Below are 24,395 nucleotides of genomic sequence, written 5' to 3'. Positions count from 1 at the left end.
CATTTCTACTATAGAAAAGGAAATATAATATTCATAATTTCTACATGTGCAAAATTATTAGACTTACTTATTTTTCTTTGTCATTCAGAAGATGAAGATGAAATGTTGATTTCCTGTATAAAATTAGCCAAATCCCAAGAAAAAAAAATTAGTACTGTTAGCACAAAAGGAAAGGAAGAAATGAAGATTGGATTGGATTCTATTTCGGCATCACTGGCTAGATCCAGCACTGCAACTGGATGCAACTTGGCCGACATGTTATCCCACAATGAAGGTGAACTTCAGATGTGGAACAGCTGGAAGACTTTTCCAGAAAACCCTCTCTGGGCATGTGCTGATTTCCAAATTGCCCAAACTGGACCCTGGAACAACTGTTCTCGCTGCACTCACCACCCACCACTTAAGCCTTCTTATACAGATACGGATCTCCCCCACTCTTGGGTAAGTTTGTAAGCTAAAGAAATATATCATCTCATCTGGATGTTTGTACCTGCAGAAAAGAAACAGATAACGAAAGTGCTAATCAGTCAAATTTATCAGTGTCAGGAAAGTTACTAGAACTAGACTTGTCTAAAAAGCAATGCAGCTCTTGCGACTTTTGCTATCATGTTACTGTTGTGTATAGACCTTGTGTTCAAATAAACTACTGCACGGTATTTTTTAGAGAATTTTTTTTTTTTTTTTTTTTTTTTTTATTTTAGGGAAGACTTTGGATGTTCATTCAGATCAAGATGTGGATTGAATTGTCTAAATCACTGCAGTGGTCATGAAGTTTCACTGACAAACAACAGCTAATTTAAATAAGCGTTTTCCAAGTGCCTGACATTCCTCTAAGCACTTTATTATTTTATTTAAATCTCACAACAACCCTGTAAGGTTGTTGTAAGTAGGGAAAGTTATTCTAATACTGATTTCCCCATTTTATGATTGAGAAAAATGAGGCACAAAAAAGTTAGCAACAGGTACAATGTCACAGAGCTAACAAAAAGTGGAGCCAAGATCTAGAACCTAGACAGTCTTATGCTAAGGATCCTGCTTTTAGCTAATATATTATAGTGTTTCCCATACACTAAACTAGGCCCTAAGGCAATATGGTGCAAAAGAAAGAGTATGGACTGTGGAGTTACACAAAATTGGGTTTGGATCCAAGCTCTGCTACTTGTTTGGCTTGGGCAAATGAATTAAAACCTTTCAACTTAATTTTCCCAATTATAAAATGGAAATAGTAATATTAAATTCATGAGGTAATTGAGAAACCGAAACTAAATAACACAAATATCCTAGGACTTAAGAGTAATTTTTTTTCATCTTGATTGTAGGTTACTTAAGGCATGTATTTTGTACCTTCATTTCTCTACAGTTCATGGTCATTTGTACTTGTAGTGAATAAATGGAACAACTTTGTGTTTCTAGGATCCCTACTCTATACCATTTTGCTCTAAGAATCCGTCTCTCACTAGACAGAGGCTGTATTTCATGGTGCATTAGAGCTCTCTGAAGAGGCTTGGAGTCCTTTTCACCTTTCAAGACTTGTATATTAAGTTAGAGCTAAAGTAATCTGTGTTCAAAGTACCACATTAAATATTACAGGTGTCTAGCAGCAGACTTGGAACTGATAAAACTGTCCAACATCAATTATTTTTAGGAACGTCTCTGCCACTTCCTTAGTCTTCATCTTCTCTTTTGGGGCCACTGGACTTTGCGGACTTCTTCCTGGAGTACTTTCTTAGACAGCAGCTGGTAATATAATTAGGAACTACTTCTGAAGACTCCCCTTGACAGCTTCAGAATCAGGATCAAGAATAATGACTACTTGGCAAGTAGTAAAGCTGGCATATAAGAATCTAAATTCACATATTTAGAGCTTCTTTTAAGAGTGAAATCTGGAATCCTTAACTTGGCAGTCCTGGATTTTAGCAATCTGACCTCAACCTATCGGTTCAGCATTGTCTACCACTTCTTCCTTGTGTATTTCCTGTGCTGGACTACCAAACTGGAATGATTTGCTTATTCCTAATGACTGTCTTGTACTTTCCTGCCTCTCTATCTTTGTGTTTACATATTGGCCTCCACCTAGCATGTTATTCTCGCCTTTAACAATTACCCTAGCCCTTAAGACTCAGATTACTTTCTTCTCCTTTAGAAAGACTTCCTGGGTCATGCCAGATAGAAGTAATCACTGCTTCCTTTGAAATTCTAGAGAACTTAAAGGCATTATTCTTCCATTATATATTTATCAAACTCATATTGGCATCACTGTATACCAGTTTGCAATATTAGGCACTGGGGCACATACACTGCCCCTGTCTTCATGGAGCTTACCGTACTCTACCTTATAGTGGAATTAGTTGAGCATTTATTTGCTATAGGTAATTTATCTTTATATCCTCCATAGTCCCTAAAATATTATGGGTCCTCGACTAATATTTGAGTGGCATTGCTAACTAAATGAATAGAGCTTGAGAAACCAATGGATTTTGTTTCCATAGATCTACTTAAAATATTTGTTCCCATTCTTCTAACTGTTCTTACATTAATCCAATTACACATAAACTCAGTTATTGTGTATGTGTGTCTGTGAATGTGGGTCTAGATTTAATTATATAAACATAGTAATGTTTTTCTTTTGGTGGTGGTTTTGTCTGTTTTAGTACATAACTAAATGATTAAGTAAATGAGTTTTATCTGCAGAAGGTCAAACATATCTACAGAATACTCAGAATTTCAGATGATAATGTTCAGCATTTGTGACAGGAAAATCTCACTGGATTTGGAGAGAGAGTTCAAGAACATGCTAGAGTTAAATTGGTTTGGTAACCTTAATGAGACCACTTACACTCAGGGATTTGAGACACAGAATGAAAGAAGTTGGATGAGTGCAAATTATTATTTTTATATTCTACACATATATTCTATAATAATACCAAGTGAAAAATACACACTTTCATTTTAGCATAGCTGGTATTTTTTTCTGTAGTAATTGCAGGGTTATTATTTGGGTTATACTTTAACTTTCATTCTATAGAAGGTACAGAAGGCAAATGGTATTGAGGGAAAAGTTGTGCTTCTGAAATGAGTGTTACTTACCATCAATGACAGATAGTCAGAGGTGATATTTTTGCAATTTTAAAGGGTAAAAGTGTGACCAGATTTTTTTTTTAATCTACCAACATATGCAGATATGCTGGAGCTGAGCCAAAACCCCACATTTCAGGGAAAATGAAACCAGTCCACAAAGACACTAGTTTCTCCTTGACTCGAGAAATTTCAGCAACAGTAGATTCCAGTGTCTTTGATCCTGTTATCAAAGCAGAGTTTTCAGGGGGCCTGAAATTGACATGTCTTCCAGAAAGTTCCAGAAAGTGATAATCCCACGGCAGGCTCATGCTCTCAACGCTGGTTCTGATAGAACCGGGTTTAACGCCAACTCTGATATCACCAGCACAGTGAGCTTAGGCAAACTCCTCACCCTCTTTAACCCACTAATTCCAATTCTGGACATTGCTATCAGACCCTGCTCATCCCCTCTCTTCTGAGTGACTCTTTCTATACTGAAAACACCCATTTGTAAAACAAGGTTATCGACATCTACCATGAGGGGCTGTTGGGAAGGTGAAAGAAAATGGTGCCAGGACTCAGGTGATACTCAGGTTCACTCAGGTGAACCAAAGAATCCAGAGGCTTGTGCTGGGCTTGGAAAGCAGCAATATTTTAGTCATTGGAAATACCATAAACAACCTGAAATCAGACAGGGAATGTATTATTTGTGAAGAGCTTTTCACAGAAGTCAACAGGAGGTGGATGAGACACCCACAGATCTTTAACATGCAGTTTAGTTGTTTGCAAGGTCTATGGGATCTGGAGTGTGGGGGACGATAAGTGATTACGGAATTGATATAAACTGAGAAAGGTAAAGACCAGATTTATGCAAGTGTGTACTCCACAAGAGAAGTGTACAAGGAAAAACTACTTAAGGATGCAGGGTTTCTTCCCATATCTGAGGTGAGTGGTATAGAGAGGGGATTTCAGATGCATTTAAGAAAGGTAATAGTGGAGGTAACCAAAAATTATATTTGAAGCCAAGTGTTTACAATCAATTTACAAGAAGAGTGATCAAAGCATACTTACGATGAAGCTCTGCATTCTAAGAGCTTGAAACATCTTAACAAAAGAGGAAAGTGAGTCAGAAGAGACTTGGTTGGGAAGAAGGGAAAGAAAGAATAAAATACATATGTTGCAAAGGAGATGAGACCTTCCCTTAGTATAATGTTATGATAGTAGCAAACATACTTTTCACAACCTGGGATAATTTTTCAGATTTATAAGAAGGATAAACAACTTTTTTTTTTTGTAATATAAAGAAATGGAAGTAATCTTGACATGGAAAGGGGGAGCAAATATCCATTTCTCCCTTCGTCTGTCTAAAATATTTTATAAAAATAGTTTGATACATTTAAAAAGTGATAATAGCAAAAGCTCTTTCAGGAAGAAGGAAGGTCAAAGGCCTGAAATAACAGAACAGAGACCCAAGTACAGGATAATTCAAATACAATGTGGATAGAAAAGTAATAATGGGAATTGGATAAAAATCAAAGAAAAACAAGTGAGGTTTATATACAGAATCTCAAGGTGAGAAAATAAACAGAGCTCTACTGAAAGCATCTTAAAGTACATGAGAAGAGTGGAGAAGAGTGGAGCACTAAGGTCTTGTTGGCGTAGTATGTGAACTACTGCACAACTGCACCAGAAGAGACAGCATGGATAATGGAAAATTTCTCTAGGGAACTGTTTCAGTGAGAGGAACAGGATGTGTGCTAAAGTTCACCAAGAAATAAAGGAACAAAATATTTTACAATTAACCTTTCGATTCGAATGGGGAGTAGTGAGCCCTCTAAATATTGACACGGGAAAATGCTCCAGCGACCCATAGACCCACTGCTGAATGGTATAGGGGTTTTTATACTGACCAAGAAAACTACTGATCTGTGGGAAAGAAGTGACCAAAGCAGGATCAGCTGTCTGGGGGCTTCTTCTACTCTCTATTCTCCACCTTGGCAATCTCTCCCAGTCTCTCCGACCCTGGTCTGCTTTCTTCCATCAACATGACATTGTCATTACCAGATTAATCTACCAGATTAATTTACTTGACTAATCTACCTGATTAATGATTCCAAAGCTCAAATCTAATGTTACTGCTCCCCTCACAAGCCTTTAAATATCTCCCCAACACCAACAGGGTCAAATGCAAACCCATTCACCTAATCTGCCCTCTTCACTAGATCCCCACAAGTCTCTTTCACAGACACACTCTGCCGTCGGCAAGGTGATACCAAACACAATGATTTTTCTCCATCTTCATAGCTCTGTTTATACTGTTTGCTCATTTAGTCCTTCCTTCCTTCCCTATCTATATGATGAATAGTATGGAAGTTTAAAAGTGTAGATGGATAAGTAAGAATCCATGATGTACACTTTGAAGAAAAAAAATATATATATATATGAAAAAGAATGAAGATTGAGAGGACCAGTAAAAAGAGAGTAAGGAAACACATGGGTTAGAAAGAAAGGACATGTTAATTTCATAGATTCCACCATTTTCTTTGTACATTAGTGATGTTAGACTCCTACCAAAAAGCCTTTGTGGTCCCACTGAATAAGACATTCTAAGAAGACTGCTCACATATCCACCCAAAGGGAGGCAGGCTATGAACCATCCATGCATAATTTCTCATAGTTTCATGCCCTTGTGTTCAACTCTGACAGCAAAAACCATTTGTTAGAACAGCTTTAAACTTTTATCAGCTGACACTGGAATTATGGGAGTATGGAAAGAGAACATGGATTCAATGAATAGATTTGGACAACTTGTGAAAAGGCAGAGTAAATGATAATCTAGACTGAGAAAATCAAAAGGAAAAACAGAAAAATTTGATACAAAAATACCAAAAGATAATCTATACTTTACTACACGCTGCCCTGAAATAGATGAACTTGAGAATTGAGATTCTAAAAATAATTTTAAAAACTAAATGAACAAGAATGAATAATGAATTATGAATATTTTACATGGCAAAATTTTAATGAAACCAGTATGTTTGGTGGAAGGAGAATTAACATTTACCCAAGAGAAGAGTCTGAAAAATAGGAGATGCTGCAACAGCTTATTGATTCCTTCATTCCTTCATTCATCCATTCATTCACTTGTGAGCAAATTCATGTCAAGTGCCTCCGAGCCACTTAGTGTATGAATGTACAAGCTTAGAAGTGTGTACGTGGGAGGATGGCCAACCTACTGTTTCATATTTATAGCGAGAGTTTATGGGTTAAGAGGACAAGTCAAAAAGGAAGGGAATAAACAATCACAGTCCTTGGTATAAAAATTCACCAGGATGGCAAACACATTAAAGACAAAAGTCATATTTTGAGTGTGTAGTATGGTATGTTGGAGGCCATATAACTCATCAAAGGAGCACAAGTTGAGGCCAGGAGCATCACATGGGAGTTCAACTCTGTCACTTACTAGAATCACTGTGGCTCAGTTTGCTTAATCTCCAGTCTTCTGCCCCCTCATCTTTAGAATGAAGGAGAGCTATCTATTATTTTTAAGATCTCATTTTATTTTTGTTTTTACGTTCAGTGTTTGGGGCTATGAGGACACACTGAGGGTGACGAGTTCTATGTACAAAAAGGTTAGTGCATAAAGATTTTCTCTCAGCTTTGTCAAAGCCGCTCTTTTTTCACTCTTCAGATGACCGTTGGTGACCTTATTTCTATCATTTTTTTTTTCCTAAGCTATTTTAGGTTTGGGTTTGTTTTCTTTTCCCTAACCATACTTCCTCTGTCCCAGCTACTTCCATTCTCTCTCTCCCTCATTGTCTGAACCAGAAACTGTGTATGTGAATATAGACTTCACTTGGGATACAGCCAAGTTCTCCTGGCCATGCAAACTTCTTCATGAACCAAAATGTCTACATTTCCATTCTCAGAAGCTAAGAAGGCTTCTGCCGTTCACAAAGAACATTTTGAAAGTCATTTCAGAGGACTGAATTTTGCTTTGAAAAATGGGTGAGTGGAGTTGAAGTAAGATTGTAAAGAGGGGAGCAGAAGAGCAGGGGCTATGCAGGGTAAAGGAGTGCTGGGTTGGAACGAGACACCATCTTCTGCCACCACCCCTCACCACGTACACACACATGCCCTAGGTGCCACCTTGAGTGGTTCATGCCTTTGAGATCTTGTTCTGACCAGGCAGGCACATCGAAATAATGATGATCGTGGCTTCCATTGACTTAGCACTTCACCGTGTTTCAGGTACTTTTGTATATGCAATCTTTGTATCATGATTCATTAAGGTGGTATTATTGCCCCCATTTTTATGATAAAAATCTGAAGTTAAAGAGGTTGAATAATTCATGCAATGTAGTAGTAGGTGGCAGAGGTGGATTTTTAAGCTCACATCTATAACAGTCCAAAGTTTTCCTGCAAAGATCACGGCTTTGTAAGGTTTGAGACTAAGCTGGTAACTTATCTATGCTTTCCTCATTTGTAAAAACGAAGACATTAGCCTCACAGTGTAAAATGAAATGATCCATGTGAAAGTGTCAATTCAAGGTAGGGGCTTAATAGCTTAATAAATAGAGTCCCTGCCTTCAAGGTACAATATAACTTTTCTCATATTTTATCTTATACGAGTTCTGTGAATTGGGCAAAACACTGCTGCCCTTTTACACATGGAGTAATTGAGGCACAAGAAAGATTAAGTGAGTGACCTGTGGTCCCACAGCAGATGATGGCAGATACTGAACATCAGCCTCCTAACTCTTAGTCCAGACTTCTATCAGTAAGTTGTCTTTTTGTTTTTTTGTTTTGTTTTGTTTTGTTTTTCAGCAGAAAGATGAACAGTACAGGGTAGAAATTCCATGTGTGTTGGAGCCAAATAAGCCTGGTCTTGAACTGTGGGACTAAGCCAACTGATTTCTCTGAGTTTCAGTTTCTTATCTATTAAATAGACATAATGAAGATTTCTATGTGGAGTTCTTGTGAGAATTAGATGTAAAGTGTTTCACTGTACCTGATACCCAGTCGGAACTTAATGAAGAAGAGCTACTATTTTTAGTGACAATTATTACTATTTAATTATAATGTGCAATTATGTGTTTATAATTATTTATCCTTCACTCAATGAACACACCATAATGTCTAGGATATCAAGTATTGTCCTGGGCTGTGGGGCCACAAAGATGGCTAAGACACATACCTGGCATTAGGGTCTTACCACCAGTAAATCTGTGATATGATATTGTATGCGATAATGTTGTATTAAATGTACATACTAGCTTTCACTTATTTTTAAGATTTTTTTTTTTTACTTAGTTTGCCCTATTCTCCCCCTGGAGATAAGAAAACCAGAACTGCTTAGTTCAAATGTAGACAGTATGGGTAGGGTGACATTCTGCTTTTAGCTTCCTGGGGCTGCCCTAGTGACTGCACCATGCAGACAAAAAGAAGATGTGGGGGTGCCTGGGTGGCTCAGTCAATTAAGCATCTGACTTTGACTCAGGTCATGATCTCAGGGTCCTGGGACTTAGTCCCACGTCCTTGGGCTCCTCAATCAATGGGAATCTGCTTGTCCCTCTGCCCCACCCCCCCAACCTCCCACTCATACTCTCTCTCTCTCTCAAATAAATAAATAAAATCCTAAAAAAAAAAAAAAAAAGAAGGTGGGGCTGGGGATGTATGTGTTGTGTTTACCATTGCCCTTTTCTGACTTCCCAAATTATCACCATATTAGCAGCATGTTACTTACATAAAATGATTTCAGATTTTAAAGGCTCCTTTCATATATTTATCATAGCCATATCACACATGCATTTCATGATATTTTATTTCAGATTCAGAATATAACTCTCAGGCACAACTCACCTTTTTAAGAAAGAGAATGAAAAATGAAGGAAAAGAAATTCATGTTCCCTCTCCTTCCTAGGAAGATGTAAAGCAACTGGTTGAACTCACTCTAAAACCCATATGAATATTCAGTGTAAGATCTTTATGCATCTCATGCTTCCTAGCTATTAAATACAACTGTACTGACAAATAGTTGGATTAGAAATACAGCCGTATTGCAGCTCACCTTAAGCCCAACCCGAACTGAAGCCCACATCTCACTTACAGAAAGGGATTTTTAGCCAGGATACAAAATGGATTAAGTACAAGAAGTCATTTATTAATTCCCTGAACAAGTTGTTGTGGAATATTTACATTAAGGAGGATAAAATGTCGGGTGGAAGCAGGCACTGTGAACTTCATAGTCCAATGAAAGACAAACATAGAAATAATCATACAAATAAACACAAAATGAAAACTTTGATAAGGGCTATGAGAGCTCTGTGGGTCAATGAAGGCCTATAATAAACAGATTTGATCTAGTCAAGGAGTCGGGAAAAACTTACAGGGGTAATGATGATTGAACCCAAATCTGATGAAAACAGTGGGAGTTAATTAGCCAAAGCTAAGGAGGATGCGACATGGGTCAGGTTAGCTGGGGGAGAGCAAGGAGGTGTGGTACAAAGTAAGTCTGAGGAAGGAGTCACACCACTATGGCTTAATTGCTTCTCCTAAGTTTTGTGTTTTGTGCCCAAAAGGCAGTGGGAAGCTATACAAGAAGTCTTTGAAGCCAGTGGCTTGGGGTTGTTTTTGTTGTTTGTTTGTTCCTTCTTTGTTGAAGGTGTGAGATATGTGCTGAAGCTTATATTTCGAAAAGATCCCTCTCCATAGTGATGGGACTAGACTGGGGGCAGAAACAGGTGCAAGATGACGGTGACTTGAACTGTGGTGGTAGAAAGTAGAGATGAATAAAAAGCTCTCGGGCTCATAGACTTATGTCCCCAACGTACGCCTTTTTCCAAATGAAAGAGATGTCAGTTTTGAAAGTCATCTTTTATGATGCAAACCGAAAAGCCCTGTTCACTTTAGGACGTATGGCCAGAGATTACAGCAGAGAAGCAACACGGTGACATGACCACGCATCCCAAATCTGTCCTGTAATTTTTTAAAATGCAGAAGCTCAGAGCCACCATGGTGACTTAATGGAATCATTACCAATGGATAAGGAAATGTCATCCATTTGCTTTCCCTGATTCCACTTGGACATAGGCCATTGTTTCTACAAAGAGTGGCTTGGAGCCATGCAAGATTTCAAGGGAAATTGGCCTTTCATGGGGGCATACGAATAGATAATGCATATTGCCACCATAAAATCTCTAATGAATATTAAGGGTGGCTTTCATTTGTGGTGATTGAAAGGAACTCATAAATTCTCTCTCTAGGATGCGGGAATTTTTTTCCTCCCTGTGGAGAGATTTAATGGATTTGCGGCATTCTGAATGATTTGGCAAGAAATCAGAGGTACCTGCGCAGTCACCCACAAAGGGCACTTAGCTTCTTGCATGTAATAGTTACCACCACAAAACATTTTCTGTAAGAACCCAGAGTGATTGATGCAACCCACCGTAAGTCATGACAAGGTGTCAACTGAAAAACTGGAAAAAGAAGTGGTTAAAGACACCGCAGCTTTAAAAACAAATTTGACTTTTAGAGAAGGGTTATTTCCTTTTAGAAAAAAAAAGTTAGACCTGCCACCTGCAAGAAATTCAGATTAGTTGTTTGTGGCAAGAGCCATCATATTTTGAGGCCACTGTGAGCCCCTACTGCCCTCCGTATGGAGTAGATTAAACTGTTCCCGCACAATGATAAATAGATCGCAAAGAGCCGTAACAAAAATACAGTAAGTTGTAGCACTTAATGGTACAACTTCCAGTTAGAACAATATTCTTAGGGTTTCTTTGGCCGGTTCCCATTTTATGTGTGGTATATTTTGATAAGTTAATTTTTTACATTTGCAGAATCAGTATCTTTCAAAGCTTTATAGGATTGGGGAAGAGAATTAGAGGCACGAGCTCCAGAGAGTTTTGTTAGCTGTGTGGCCCTGGGCTAACAGAACACATTCTGAAAAGTGCAAAAATAATCTATAAAAAAAAGCAGGTGAGGATTAAGATTAAAAATACCATCAGCTCTAAATTTTCCGTACGTGTGGAAGGAAAATGGGGGAAAATGCCCAAGGCAGCAATGACCCTGGAGGCATTCAGATTTTACTGCGGAATGTGGCAGATGATCTGTTCTTAGAGAAAGTAACTTTTTAATGCTTTTTAATGCTAGACTTTCAATACTTGAAGTAAAAAGAGTTCTGGGTAATTTTGTTTTGTTGAAATAGTGTATTTCTTTGTGAAATGAATCAAGGATCTTGCTTTTTCATCCCGTGAAATTAGATTCTCTGCAGAAAGTTAACCCAAATGCCCTTCATCCTACTTACATGAAGAAATTGTTACTATGATTTAAGACACCGATTCCTTTTTGATGCTGGCTAGCAAAGCTTGGCTCAGTGGGGAAATTTTTCTAAGTGTAGACTTAGTTCTCAATTAGGCTTCCCTTGGGTGGGAAACGTCTTCATTTGTGAAGATTCTGGGTTGGAGGACAAACCAGATGGTATAGGCTATAATTTCCTTAGCTGTAAAATAAATGGATAAGACTAGGTAACCACTAAGATCTCCTTCAGGGATAAATATTTATGAATCAACTTTGTGAAGGAATAAATAGCTGTTGAGGATTATATTCAGTCATCATCTTGGGGATGCGACTTAATTCCCATGAAAATATTCCTAAACTTAGAGCCTTATATTTTAAAAGGTAAAATGGTAAAAACTTATTACCCAATTTTAAATAACTAGGCAATGTGTAGTGTTCTAACGGGTGTCTTGTCATTGCACACTTACTAGAACTCAATGCTATTTGGATCTGAAAGGTTGATATAGTTTCATTTATGAGAGGGACTTAGGGAACTCATTCTAAATGAGAATCAGAGGCCTTGGGAAACTGAAGGTTTGAAGGAGAGAAATGACATTAGAAGAAAGAAGTGCAGCACATCTGATGATTCCAAATAAAATATGTTTCACAGTTTTGCTAGAATATTATGTCCTAAAACTGTATTTCTCAATGTGTGGTTCCATGAACCAAGGGCATCAGATTCACTGAAGGCATTTGTTACTAAGGTCTACCTATGCCAGACTTACTGAATTAGAATTTCTAGGATGGACATTCTTTAATAAGCTCCACAGGTGATATTTTTATGCTCACCAAAGTTTGAGAATCACCTCTGAATAGAAGAAAACAATTCATGATTCCCTGATTTTCCATTTAATCTTCACCCAACCAAAAGTCTTTTTGATAGATAGATGATAGATAGATAGGTAGATAGATAGATAGAAAGATAGATAGATAATCTCACTTAATTTAATTTAGTAAGATAACAGCCCTGTAAAGTAGATAATTCAATTTTTCAAAAGAGACAGTAGGGCTCTGAGGATTGAGGAATTTGCCCAAGTTCTGTTCCAGAGCCAAGCTGGGAGTTCAATCAAAGTCTTCTGAATCCCATTCCTATAAAATTGTTACATCACCTTAGGGACCTCATGCTCAGAACACAGCAAAGGAATGCACTAGGCAGCCCTTGGGAACTCTCAGTACCCAAAGCCCATGTGATCAGCCTATTTGAAAGTGTACAGAGCCTCTAATGGGTGCACCTGATAAATCCCCAGAGGTATTTCAGTGCTTTCCAAACTGACCTGGTGAAAACTCCCATCAGAGAGTGTTTGGGGCTTTTGATAAATCACAGAGCAGAAAAATCCCCAGATAAAGGATAACAAACCACCAGGCCACTTACCCTATATCTTCCAGATTTTATAAAATACTTTTGAATGTAAATAACTCTTTGATTATGATATAATTTTCTTTAGTAACTATGTAAATGGAATCCGATTTTCTTAATTAGATCATAGTTCTGTTCTTTCAAGCTTAACATCCAAGATGGATTTAAAAACAACATTTTTGCAACTTTCTTCAAATTATGGGTAACTCTTTTCTATGCTGCCATTTTCCAACCCTCTTTTCTGCCAACTCCTCCTTAGTATGGATGTTTTAGTGGGTTGACTTCCTATGGTTCTAGTACTCATGGAGCTCTCTCCCAACGCTTCTGTATGACCTAAAGCCCCTAACACAACATTCTATCCAATCACTGAAGAACAAAAGTCCCCTGTCAGAGGATTAAAGAAAATGTCCAGTATTGTTAAGTATGCAACCCACTTATTTTAGTATTTCCAATATCATTGGGTCATGACTCTAAATCCTAAGATGTTTGAACCAAGCTGATGGGTGTGGAAGGGATCTCAAGGTGGTATGTGCATGTATATCTGAGTGTGTGTTTCTTTGCATCAAATAACATTAGCATAACTCAAAAAGAAACATGTGAAAAAGGTTTCATTTGATTCACCATGGCCAACCCCTTCTGTCTTTTATCTTTATTCTAAACCAGTAAATTGTCAGAGGCATTAGATGGTGGTAGTCATATATGATGCAATAGGGTTTTTCTTTTTTCTTTTTTAATGTTCCTTTAAATGTCAGACTAGGTTGTGGGTAATGAAAATCACTGGTGTTAAATGGTAACAAAACTGATGATTTTGAAATATTTATGTTAAAAGGCTTTTTGAAATTGAGTACTTAGCTTCTGTAATGTGCTTTTCCTGACAGTCTGCAACCGTTGGATATCTTTATTCACCACAATTAGTAAATTTGATGGCTTTATTTATTGTGCATTAATTCAGTTCTGATGAAAGTGGAGAAAAGTCTCCCTTGACTAAAATACAATTGAATTTAAATTCAACCAAAAGAACCGCAGTGCAAATGTGGTTACTGCCAACGAGTTGTCAACCAAAGCAACAGTATGGCCTTTGTATCTGAAAAAATTGTTAGAAAGGTGAGGTTACAGTTTTATCAGTAACAAAAACAGGACTAATTTAAAAAGTCAGCCTGTATATATGAAATTGGAAGTGAATAAATTATGGTATGTCCCTGTTCTTTACATTGCTTAGACATATGCCCCACTCCCCACCCCACTGACAAGGAGACATAGTGTACAATGGCTTGCCTAAACATAAAAGCCCATCACCAATATTTATTAAACCCCTACTATCCATTGAATGTTTTTGCATTTTTAGTGTGGCTAGCCTTGTACTTAGAAGTTTTGTAGCATGGTATAAGGGGAACGCATTAGACTTTAACAGAAGGAACCCTGAGGTTAAATTTGGAATCCATGGCATACACAGTCACATTACTGTCTGATCCCCAGTTGCTTTTTCTGCATGGTGGGGAAAACAGAGCCCTTCTCCCAGACTTATTGCTAAGATGGTAAGAGATACTTTATATGAAGGTGCTCAGCTCTCTGCCTAACATAAACGGTGACCAAAAACCCCAAGAACGGATGTTAAAAGGAAACATGTGTTTTCAAAAGCTGCATCTCAACACCGATGTGGCAATTATAGATCCAGGTGTAAATGAAGCATTTTGTTGAGCTCTTTGACTTCCTTTTGAACTTTAATACTGTCTCTGAATTTCTCAGTATGGCTGCTAGTGTGCACGTTAACATTATCAATAGAGCATCAATAGTTGAAGATACTTTCCATACATCTCGAAGACTTCTGTGTGATACACAAAGCAAAATGTGTTTTCCTCTTAGCTTTACATGTTTCACTGCACATCCCTTCTGTTTTTCTCCCCTTCACCTCTGCTCAATTTCAATAACTTCTCCAGTTGCATCTCCATCCCTTCGAAGCCTGCATACTATCTGGTAGTCTGTGCTTGCTACAACTTCTCCTCTCAGCTTGGTTTTGAGTTTACCCTCCTCTGCCTTCAATTTCCTTCTCTAACTGTTCCTGAAAAATACTCCACTGGGGTCTTAGGAGGAAGTAGTAGTGCAGTGAGGCTTTGGGGAAAAAATTACAACATAGAAAGTGGGGAAAGGAAAGAGACCAGAAGAAGGGGTAGAGGACAAAGGTGAGGAGGTGGCCCATGCTCTAGTTATAAAACCAAGGTTTATATGCACAGGTGACTGCTAAAGAAATGAGTGGTGCTGCTTTTGGCTTGCAATTTTCTCCCTTAATTCCCTTTGAACTTTATTCTGTATAAAGGATTTGGCTCTGTGGGACAGTGGACCCAGACAGGCCTGGGTTCCGTCCTTGTTAGCTTTTTAACTTTAGGTAGTTCGCTGTTTTGTGCTTCAGTTTCCTCTTTGTAAATGAGGAGATGATAATACTTTATACAGTTGTTCAGAAGATTAAATGAGATGCAGTGATCTATAGCTGGGTATCAGTAAATGTTGCTCATTTTCCTCTTTCAAGCAATTGCTCTTCTTCTTGCCTATTCTGTACTTTACTGACAAACTACACTGAATTTGTGAGTATGGGGCATGGTGGCTTTTTAACTTAAATATTTCTCTGTCCATATATCCATCTAACTCTTCTTTTAAGCCAGTATTTTAGAGGCATCTAAGTTCCTCTTTTAGATGATCTGATCTGAAATCAATTGCGTGGGCTCAGAACTAGCCATCTCTTTCCTTCTGAAGTCTAGATAATATATGCAAATCAAACATTTTTTTTTTTTTAATGGAGATGTTCTCCCATGCTCGGTACATAATAAGTACTAAAAAATTGTGTTTGGAGAAAGGAGTGGAAAAAATGAATGAATGCCATTGGGTAAGTGTATCTAACTCAGTCACCCCATGTAGATACAGGGTATTTTTGGTTTACTTCCATTACCATTCTTAATTGTGCCTATACCACTTGTTCGGTCTTTCCCTATTTGAGTATTCTGACCACTACTGATACTGACATAGATATCAGTTACAGAGAGACAGGACACCCCTTTATCCATATCCACGTCCACAGCCCCTCCCAAATATCCTAGATCTATTCTTTCCTTGGAGAAAATGTATTTTGTGGGATGAGAAATCATCACACAATACTGATTAGGGCTTCCAACCTCTAAAAAGCTATTTTTATAGGAATCACTAAGTACAGAACCCCCTGTTGTTTGTGTACCCAGAGCTTACCACTGTGGAAGAAGGTCACGTGACAATAGCACGGTGCTACATCTGCTGACTCCTTCAATACAATACAATCTGAAACATATACTTTACATGTTTGGTTATGTTATAAAATTAATATATATTTTTTAAGTAAGCTCCATGTCCAACGTGGGGCTTAACTCAAAAACCCCAAGGTCAAGAGTCGCATGCTCTACCAACTGAGCCAGCCAGGTGCCCCAAAATTAATATTTCTCTAACATCAGTTACAATATTCAGTAAGTGGAAGTTATTGAAACATGTTTTATAGTCACTAAATTATTTACTCATATATGCAAGTACAACACGCTGTGTCTCAGGAGGTTATGATGAAATGGCAGAATGTGAATCAAAATGCCTTAACAGTGGCTTCTTGCTCTCTAGTGAATTCTATCACTTCAGTAAAGATATATCACTTGTAAAGTGTGTGTGTGTGCATTTATGTTGCTTAAAATACTGAAAACATACTCAAGTCTTCTGTATTTGTAACAGGATCTATTTAAACCATTTAAGATCAGAAACAGCTAGAGGGTATATAGCCTTACAAGTGTCAGAGGTTTGGATGCCACCTACTCCAATTAAAGAATCATTTGCTTGCATCAGAGCTGCCAATTATCATCCCAATTCATGATATTTCTAGGAAATACACCTAACAGAAATACCAGCTGTACTCGAGCATCCCTACTATTGATCTTAGTGACAGTATGTTTCTTAACAAGTTTTTTACTTGCCTAGGAATAGACATTTCAAAATATGGATATAAATTCGTTTCTCCAATTAAGATAAAGATCAAAGAAAACCATTCTGGGAACTCAAATGGCTTGCTACTGGAAAATTAATTGTATTCATTTCATGGTTATGAGATTTTCAACTGAATTATGTTTTTTTATCAATATCAAAATATCAATATTAAAATCATTTGAAGTGTCTGTATCATAGTATGAGTACTGTCATTTTTCACGGTGACCTTCCCATCACTAAACAAGGGAGTCTGGAAGGATTGAATTTCAAAGTGTGCCCCTTTCTTTATCCAGGTACCATTATACAGACAGGAGAGCTCTACTATAACATTTTGAGCCCAACTAAAGAGAAGGAGAAGAGTGATCTTTTCTCCATCTTTTTTGTTTATTTCATAGACGAGGAGATCCTAAGTATAGTGGTCAACGAGCTTTGGAAATTTTGCAAATTCTCTCCATTCCCCATCTCCAGTCTAAGCTCCACATTTCAGTAAGAGCCTTCTGTCTCACACACACATTTCGTCATGTCACTCTCTTGTTTTGGCAATCAGTTCTTCAGTAATTCCCATCCCATACAAATGTATACTCCCATTATATTCAAATCTGTACTCTTTAGAATAGTGCATTGGTTTCCTAGGGCTGCCATAATAAAGTAGCACAAACTGGGGTGGCTATCTCACTGTTCTGGAGGTTAGAAGCCCCTAATCAAAGTGTTGGCAGGGCCATACTGTCCCTAAGCTTTTACAAAAGGCTTCTTCCTTGACTTCCAGCTTCTCATAGCCCCAGGTGTCCCTGGCTTGTGGTAGAGTAACTCCAATTTCTGTTGTCATCTTCAGATGGCCAGCCTCTCTCTGTATGTTTCTCCTTAGTCTTCTGTCTGTGCATGCATGTGTCCAATTTCCCTCATCTTTTAAGGACACTGGTCATATTGGATTAAGAGCTCACCTACTCCAGTTTTCAACTGCAGCAACCCCATTTCCAAATAAGGTCACATTTCGAAGTACCAGGGGTTAGGATTACAACATAGCTTTTGGGGGGAAGATACAATTCAAGCCATAACACATGACCTCCAAACCATTCATGGTCTGGCTTTAAACCATCTGGCAGCCCCATCATCTGCCTTTCTCTTTGTTTACCATACACACTTGCTATAAAAATTACTCCCACTTCCAGACCACAACAAATATATACTCTTCTCATTGCTAGAATGTTCTTTTTCCTTGTCTGCCCAGCAAATTCCCCATTGGTTCAATATTACCTCAAACATTGCTTTCTTAGTGAATTATTTCCCTACTTCTCCAGACAAATTAGCAATTCTCTATTTTTTTCCACACATTGCAACCTGGATTGATACAGACTGTGTTACATTGGATTCTCATTGTGTCTTGGTCTGCCTATCTTCCCACTAAACTGTAAAGTCTTGGAAGGCAGTGCCCATGCCTTTCCATCTCTGGACACCTGGCAGAATGCCAACACCACAGGAGACATTCAATAAATACTTATTAAACAAATAAGATAAGAGGGGCTGTCCTCCACATCTTGGAGCACAAGAATGATAAGAGAAGCCCAGAAGCAACATTTTATGCCTGTGAGGGATTCAAATTTCACTCAGTCTTCTCTCTGTCTACCCACTAGGGGGATTATACCAAATCCTCCTCACCAGTGCAAGAGGAAGTCATAGGAAATTCCTTGACACATGTTAAGGATTTCCAAGCTGGTGGCCAGAGCTGCAGTGACTTAAAGACCGGCGACAGATGTCACAGTTTCTAGATTGGTGCCTTCTCGAGGTGGTACTGTGTAGTTTCCGTTCACCTACTGATTGCCAGAAGAGGAGCTGACCTTTGCTGGCTGATACAAAGAAGTTGGCTTTGCATGTGAACTGTATGACATACTTACCAACTGCACTAAGAACCAGAAACAAAATCCATGTTTTTCCCCTAAATATATCACATACTATCACTTCTCTTTTAAAGGAGAAGTGTTAGTTTTCTAAAGAACCATCTCCACAGGATAAGTTGATAAGTGTAAGTCAAGCACTTAACATTCAGAGAATTATAGGGCCAGGACTTTAGTGGAGATGAGACCAATATAATTTCTTTCAATAGCTTGTAAGGAGGTATGTCATTTCAATGAATGTTTTGCAGGAAAGCTCACGGGCTCAATTAAAAGTCCTAGAATCAGGGGCTGACTCGGGAGAAGAGGAAATTCAAATAATCAGTTTCCCATATGCATAAAATCAGGATAAGCACTTCATAGGAAAGCTGTTAGGGTAAAATAATTTATGTTAAAAGTGCTCAAGCCTTGGAAAAGAATATTATATAAATCAATAATAGATCATTATCATCATTAGGAGGTATATTGACCTATCTTGTGCATTTCTCCATAAAGGAGAAAGTATTTTATGAAGTGGTTTGTAGTCTGTATGCTGCGAAATTTTTGCAAGATGTTTTTCTGATAATGTCTAATTAAACATTTATTCTGCCTGCCACAATCCCTCTTGGTTTTTAGGAGTGTGAATTCTGACATTTTGATCCTGATACTTGTCAGTCCAAAGGAGATGGCCCCTAATGTGGGCAAAGCTATAGAGTTTAGTGCATTCATCCACTCAACAAATGCTTCCAAAGCATCTCTGTGCCAGGCTCTGTGCTAGTGCCAGCAGTAGGCCTGGCCTCTGCCTTCTAGGTAAGCAAAGCAAATGAACAGACTGAATGGTGTCCAAGCACAGCAAGAAGACCAACATGACCAGGTTGGAGAAAAGAGAGCGGCACAGAGAGGCAAAGGCCAGAGATGATGAGGGGACTATTCCCATGTTCTGGTCATGGGAAAGAGCGTGGAGTTTGTCTGAAGTGCATTTGCAAATCCACAGTTAAATGCTTATCCCCAAAGGTAAGTGAAAGTAGAACTGAATTCCCCTGTAGAAATTTCCCCTACTTGGTGGCAGAGGATAAGTAGCATATTCAAATATCACTAGAGCATGTGACAATGAGAGAACATCAGGTTAAACTAGCAAGGGCATCGTGTGCAGGCCCTGGAAATCAGAGGCTGAATAGGTTACCAAGAAGTTGGGTCACACTGTGACCACATCCCAGAATGAGGGTGGGGCTTGAATCCCTAGCGATTTCATGTTTTTCAACCTTTGTATCTGAAGGAGAAAGAATGAAGCTAGCATTTGTTAAGACCTTCTTTGTGTGAGGAATTTTATAGATGTTTTCTGATTTAAACTCAACTCTTAAGAAGAAATATTTCCCCCTTTTACCAAGGAGGAAATTGAAACTTTGAAAGGTCAAATGTTGGGCCCCAGTTATATAGCTCGTCTGTATTCAGACCTACATCAGTCCTCCAAAGCACACATGTCCTCATCACACCACAGGGCCTCTAAGGATGGGCAGCATGAGGAAAAGCAGACCCCAAGGCAAGCTTGCTCAACAGAGGACTAGTTACCAGAATGTATAACTGCTATAGGGGCCACTTTGGGTGTTTAGAATCCTGTGCCCTTGAAAAGAAACAGGGAATCCAATATTCTCTCCAACTAGCTATTAATTTTCAGTTAGTCAGTTTTCTTGGGCTGCTGGGCTCAAATGTTAACTTGGTTCTTTGGTTCACCGTACTACAGATCAACAAAGAAAACCAGACTTTCATTTCTCAAAAGTACACCTGAAAAGTTATGGAAAATTTTCTTGCTAGAAAGGAAAATAGAATTGAGTTGTGAGTAACATACTTGTAGAGTCCTGTAAATGAACACCTGATTTTTCCCTTCCCAGAAATGACAATTACAGATGCTTTAAAATTAGAATGCAGAGGGCGTTTCTGAAGAGCTGCGCCTCACTGCGGCTTCACACTTTATGTGGAGACCTTACTTTGAGTGTGTTGGGTCAGGGAGGATAATGTGTATTTATTTACAATGTACCTGATCTCCTAAAAGGATCTTCCATTACCCTTTTTATTAAGAGAAAAAGAAGGAATTCCATCCAAATGAACATATACATGTTATTTACACATTCGTACCACATATAGACATATACACACATGTATATGTGCATATGCATGTGATGTGTGTATGTGTATATATATGGCACTATGAAATTTGATTTTGCTATGGTAAACATTTTTACTTTATATCCACCACCATCATAGTCTATTTATTTCTTTTGTAATTAAACTAATATGTAATTAAAGTATGTCTAATTGCATATTAGTTTAATCATAATTAAACTAATTATACTTTAGCCAAAGTTGAGGGAAGGAAGATCCCATAAAGGATTTTGATTCTTTAAATAGATAGGGTCTTAAACTGAGAAGAACAGATACTACACTTGATCTTAGCCAAAAGGCCGAGAAGTGATAGGGTATAAAATTACTGTCTCCCATAGCTTTACAGTTTTAGTTCAGTTTCAAATGATAAAGGTATTAAAAACAGTCTGGTCACTCTTGAATCTGCTGTAGATTTTTTTTGATGAGTGAAGGTAGAAAGGAAATAGAAATGATTTTGTTGCTCCAGTTTAAAAATAGCTTTTCTGAGGAAAGGGACTCATATATATCTCTTCAGCAATATTTTATTAATTGCATTTTTCTTCAGTAGGTAAAGACAGGAAATCATGGTCTATTGATCAGAACAGTCTCCCTTCCTCTGTGCTGCTGGGGAAAGAAGTATGAATTAAGCAGGGGATTTTATTTTTTTTTTTGGTTTGCTGGGGTTTTTTATTTTAATTTTTATTGTTATGTTAATCACCATACATTACATCATTCATTTTTGATGTAGTGTTCCATGATTCATTGTTTGTGCATAACACCCAGTGCTCCATGCAGAACGTGCCCTCTTTAATACCCATCACCAGGTTAGCCCATCCCCCACCCCCCTCCCCTCTAGAACATGAGACAACGGACTCTCAAAAGCAGGGGATTTTAATAGTACATGTGAAGTATTTTTTACACGTGCTCAGATAAAAATTAACTTGAAAACACTTCTGTGCAGAGTTAGTTCAATCTGTTTGGTCAGTATTGTACTTGGACAGAATTTCCTTTCAGCCTAATGACGTATGATCCAGGTGACACTGAATTATTTTCTTAGTTGAAAAATTACTTTGAAGACTTTTAATGAAATGTAAGTTTTTTATTGTTTTTATTATCTATCAAGAATTAAAAGGCAAAATATTTTACAAGACTGTGCTCGTGAAGAGCATCTGCAAATGTCTAGACAGCACAAATATTTAAATGTGAGAATGGACTTGCCCTGGAAAAGCTTTGTGTTTGTGGCTGGGCTTCTTCCTACATGTCATGCTAACAGCCATGTCCTACATCAATCTTAAAAATTGTAAGGTGGGAGGGGTAATGACAGGGATCAGTTTTGTGTGTGTGTGTGTGTACTTAGACGTACGTTCCCTATAATTAGAAGCTTAGCAAAATAAGATAAAGAGACAAATATTTTAAAGGACAGAATGAAAGAGAGTCAGAGGTGATACAAATATGAAGAAACAGAGTTGGCAAAACTAGTGCTTAAATATAGTATATATATATATTGCCTGCATACATTTACCAAAAAGATGAGAACCCACACCAACAAGAACACTTGGTAAAAGTAGGTGAGGAGAGCCGCCAGCTAGTGTTAGGAACAGTGGAAGGTGAAGGAAGGACTAGAGCCAGTGGCAGCCTCAGCACCTTCAGCAAAGCATGTGCAGTGCAGCAAGGCAGTGTGCACTGAAGACCTCCCGAGCTGTAGCATTCAAAAGCTGCAGGGAAGCTACCTCCTCTCCCCCACAGCCCTCCCAGGACATGGGATGGTTATCACCCGCCAAACCTGAATGGCCTCAGAGAATAGAACTCCAGAAACTACCATTTGGGGGTCTTCTGCTAGAAAGGCTTCTTTGCTGCCTGCTCACCTAATAAGCCCACCCAGTTACAGAGCTACTAGTGAGGATTTTCATACAGTGCTCTTAGTGATGTACCAACAGCCAAAGATAGCTAGGCATTTGAAGAACGCCTCAAAGATGAAAGAGATCAAAGCAAGCAGAAGAAAGAAATCAGAGAAAAAGAAAGGCAATGAAAGGGACAGATGGAAAAGAAAATTAATGGTAATTAATGACATCAGAAAGAGAACATATTCTGTGTATGTATTTAGTTCTTGGTGTCTAGTGCATGCCAGACACTTTTGTACTAATTTTATAATAATATCTCAATCATCATAGTATTCCCTGAGGTGTGCACTACTATCATGTCCACTTTATAGAAAGGCCAAAGAACTTGCCAAGGACATCCTACTGAATGGCAGAGCCAGGATTTGAACTCAGGTCATCTACCAGGTTCACAAGTGCACCCTCCTACCCAGTACATTTTACTGCCTTACCAAGAATTAAGAACAAAACGTTTTTCAAGACCCACTTTCTTTAGTTAGTTTAATAATATACTGTTATTAAAATAAAACCCTGAAATAAAGTCTCAAAATAGGACCTCAGCAATAACTGATATCTATCCATGCCGCACCCCCTCCCCTAAGTGATTTATTATACTAAATGCTGTGTTCCTTACTCTTTCCTTTGTTAAACTGTGTATATGTGCTTTTTGTTTCTGTTTTGTTTTTTTTAAAGAGCATCATGCTACATGTAATTCTTTTGGGAATGGTTTTTTTCACTTAATATTTTTAAGATTATCCATATTATTGAATAACAGTTGACTTCATTAATTTTTACTGCTTTATTAAAAATAAAAAGAACAGAATGTTATAAAAAGAGAACATTCAGAACTTTTGCAAAATAGAATATTATAGTTAAAAATGTTTATTAGATCATTAGTAGAAAAAGTAATGGAATTTCCCAGAATGTAAAAAAAAAAGAAAAAGAAAAAGAAATGGAACAAAGAAGTATAAAAGAATGAAAGTATCGGGCACCTGGGTGGCTCAGTCAATTAAGCGTCTGCCTTCAGCTCAGGTCATGATCCCAGGGTCCTGGGATCGAGCCCTGTATCGGGCTCCCTCACAACATTGATGATGTGAGATTCAGGCCACAGAGTATCCAAATCAAGAGAGGATTGAGAAGTTCCATTTCAGCCCTGTATACTTAGAGAACCAGACCACCTTGGAACAGAGGAAAAAATAAACCTGAAATGTTAGAGCATTTGAAATTACAAAGTATGATGTCTATATTTAAATATTCAGAACTGATCAGTTGAGGGGCACCTGGGTGGCTCAGTCAGTTAAGTGTCCAGATCTTAATTTCGGGTCAGGTCATGACCTCAGGGGTGTGAGATCTAGAACCCCATGTCAGGCTCTGTGCTGGGCGTGGAGCCTGCTTAAGATTCTCTATCTTGCTCCCTCTGCCCCCTCACCCCAACACACACAGGTGCTCACTCTCGCTCTAAAAAACTAACTAATCAGCTGACAGATTTGTTGGGACATTTATCTGGGATATTTTAACAATACATAGGGAACCAACCATAAAAAAGGAATGTAATCATGAGCTCTAAAAATGGACAAAAAGAGGAAACATAAAGCACTAAACACAATTTGATTTAGCCATGGACAATATTTACAAAATAATAATGACTAATGATTTAACTAAATACCTGGGGAATGAAAAGAGGACAAAATTCTCAAGGATGAAAACAGGAATCAATAGGTAATGTCTCATACATAAGTCAAGAAAGTATGGGCCTATCATTGAAAAAAA

General features: G+C 38.1%; 1 protein-coding gene and 1 pseudogene across 1 annotated transcript in view; one reads left to right on the top strand and one right to left on the bottom strand.

The window, feature by feature from the left end:
• Positions 1–24,395, top strand: part of SAMSN1 (SAM domain, SH3 domain and nuclear localization signals 1) — an 81,984-nt gene that overhangs the window by 1,142 nt on the left and 56,447 nt on the right. The window contains exon 2 of the mRNA XM_027586852.1: positions 89–441. Within this exon, the coding sequence (XP_027442653.1) occupies positions 89–441 (353 nt within the window). The remainder of the gene's footprint in view (positions 1–88; positions 442–24,395) is intronic.
• Positions 20,912–21,080, bottom strand: LOC113919142 (annotated as a pseudogene).

The sequence above is a fragment of the Zalophus californianus genome, chromosome 1, assembly GCF_009762305.2.
Source record: "Zalophus californianus isolate mZalCal1 chromosome 1, mZalCal1.pri.v2, whole genome shotgun sequence".
NCBI classification, from domain to species: domain Eukaryota; kingdom Metazoa; phylum Chordata; class Mammalia; order Carnivora; family Otariidae; genus Zalophus; species Zalophus californianus.
Note: the sequence above shows the minus strand (reverse complement) of the source record. Positions and strands in the feature narration are given on the sequence as shown.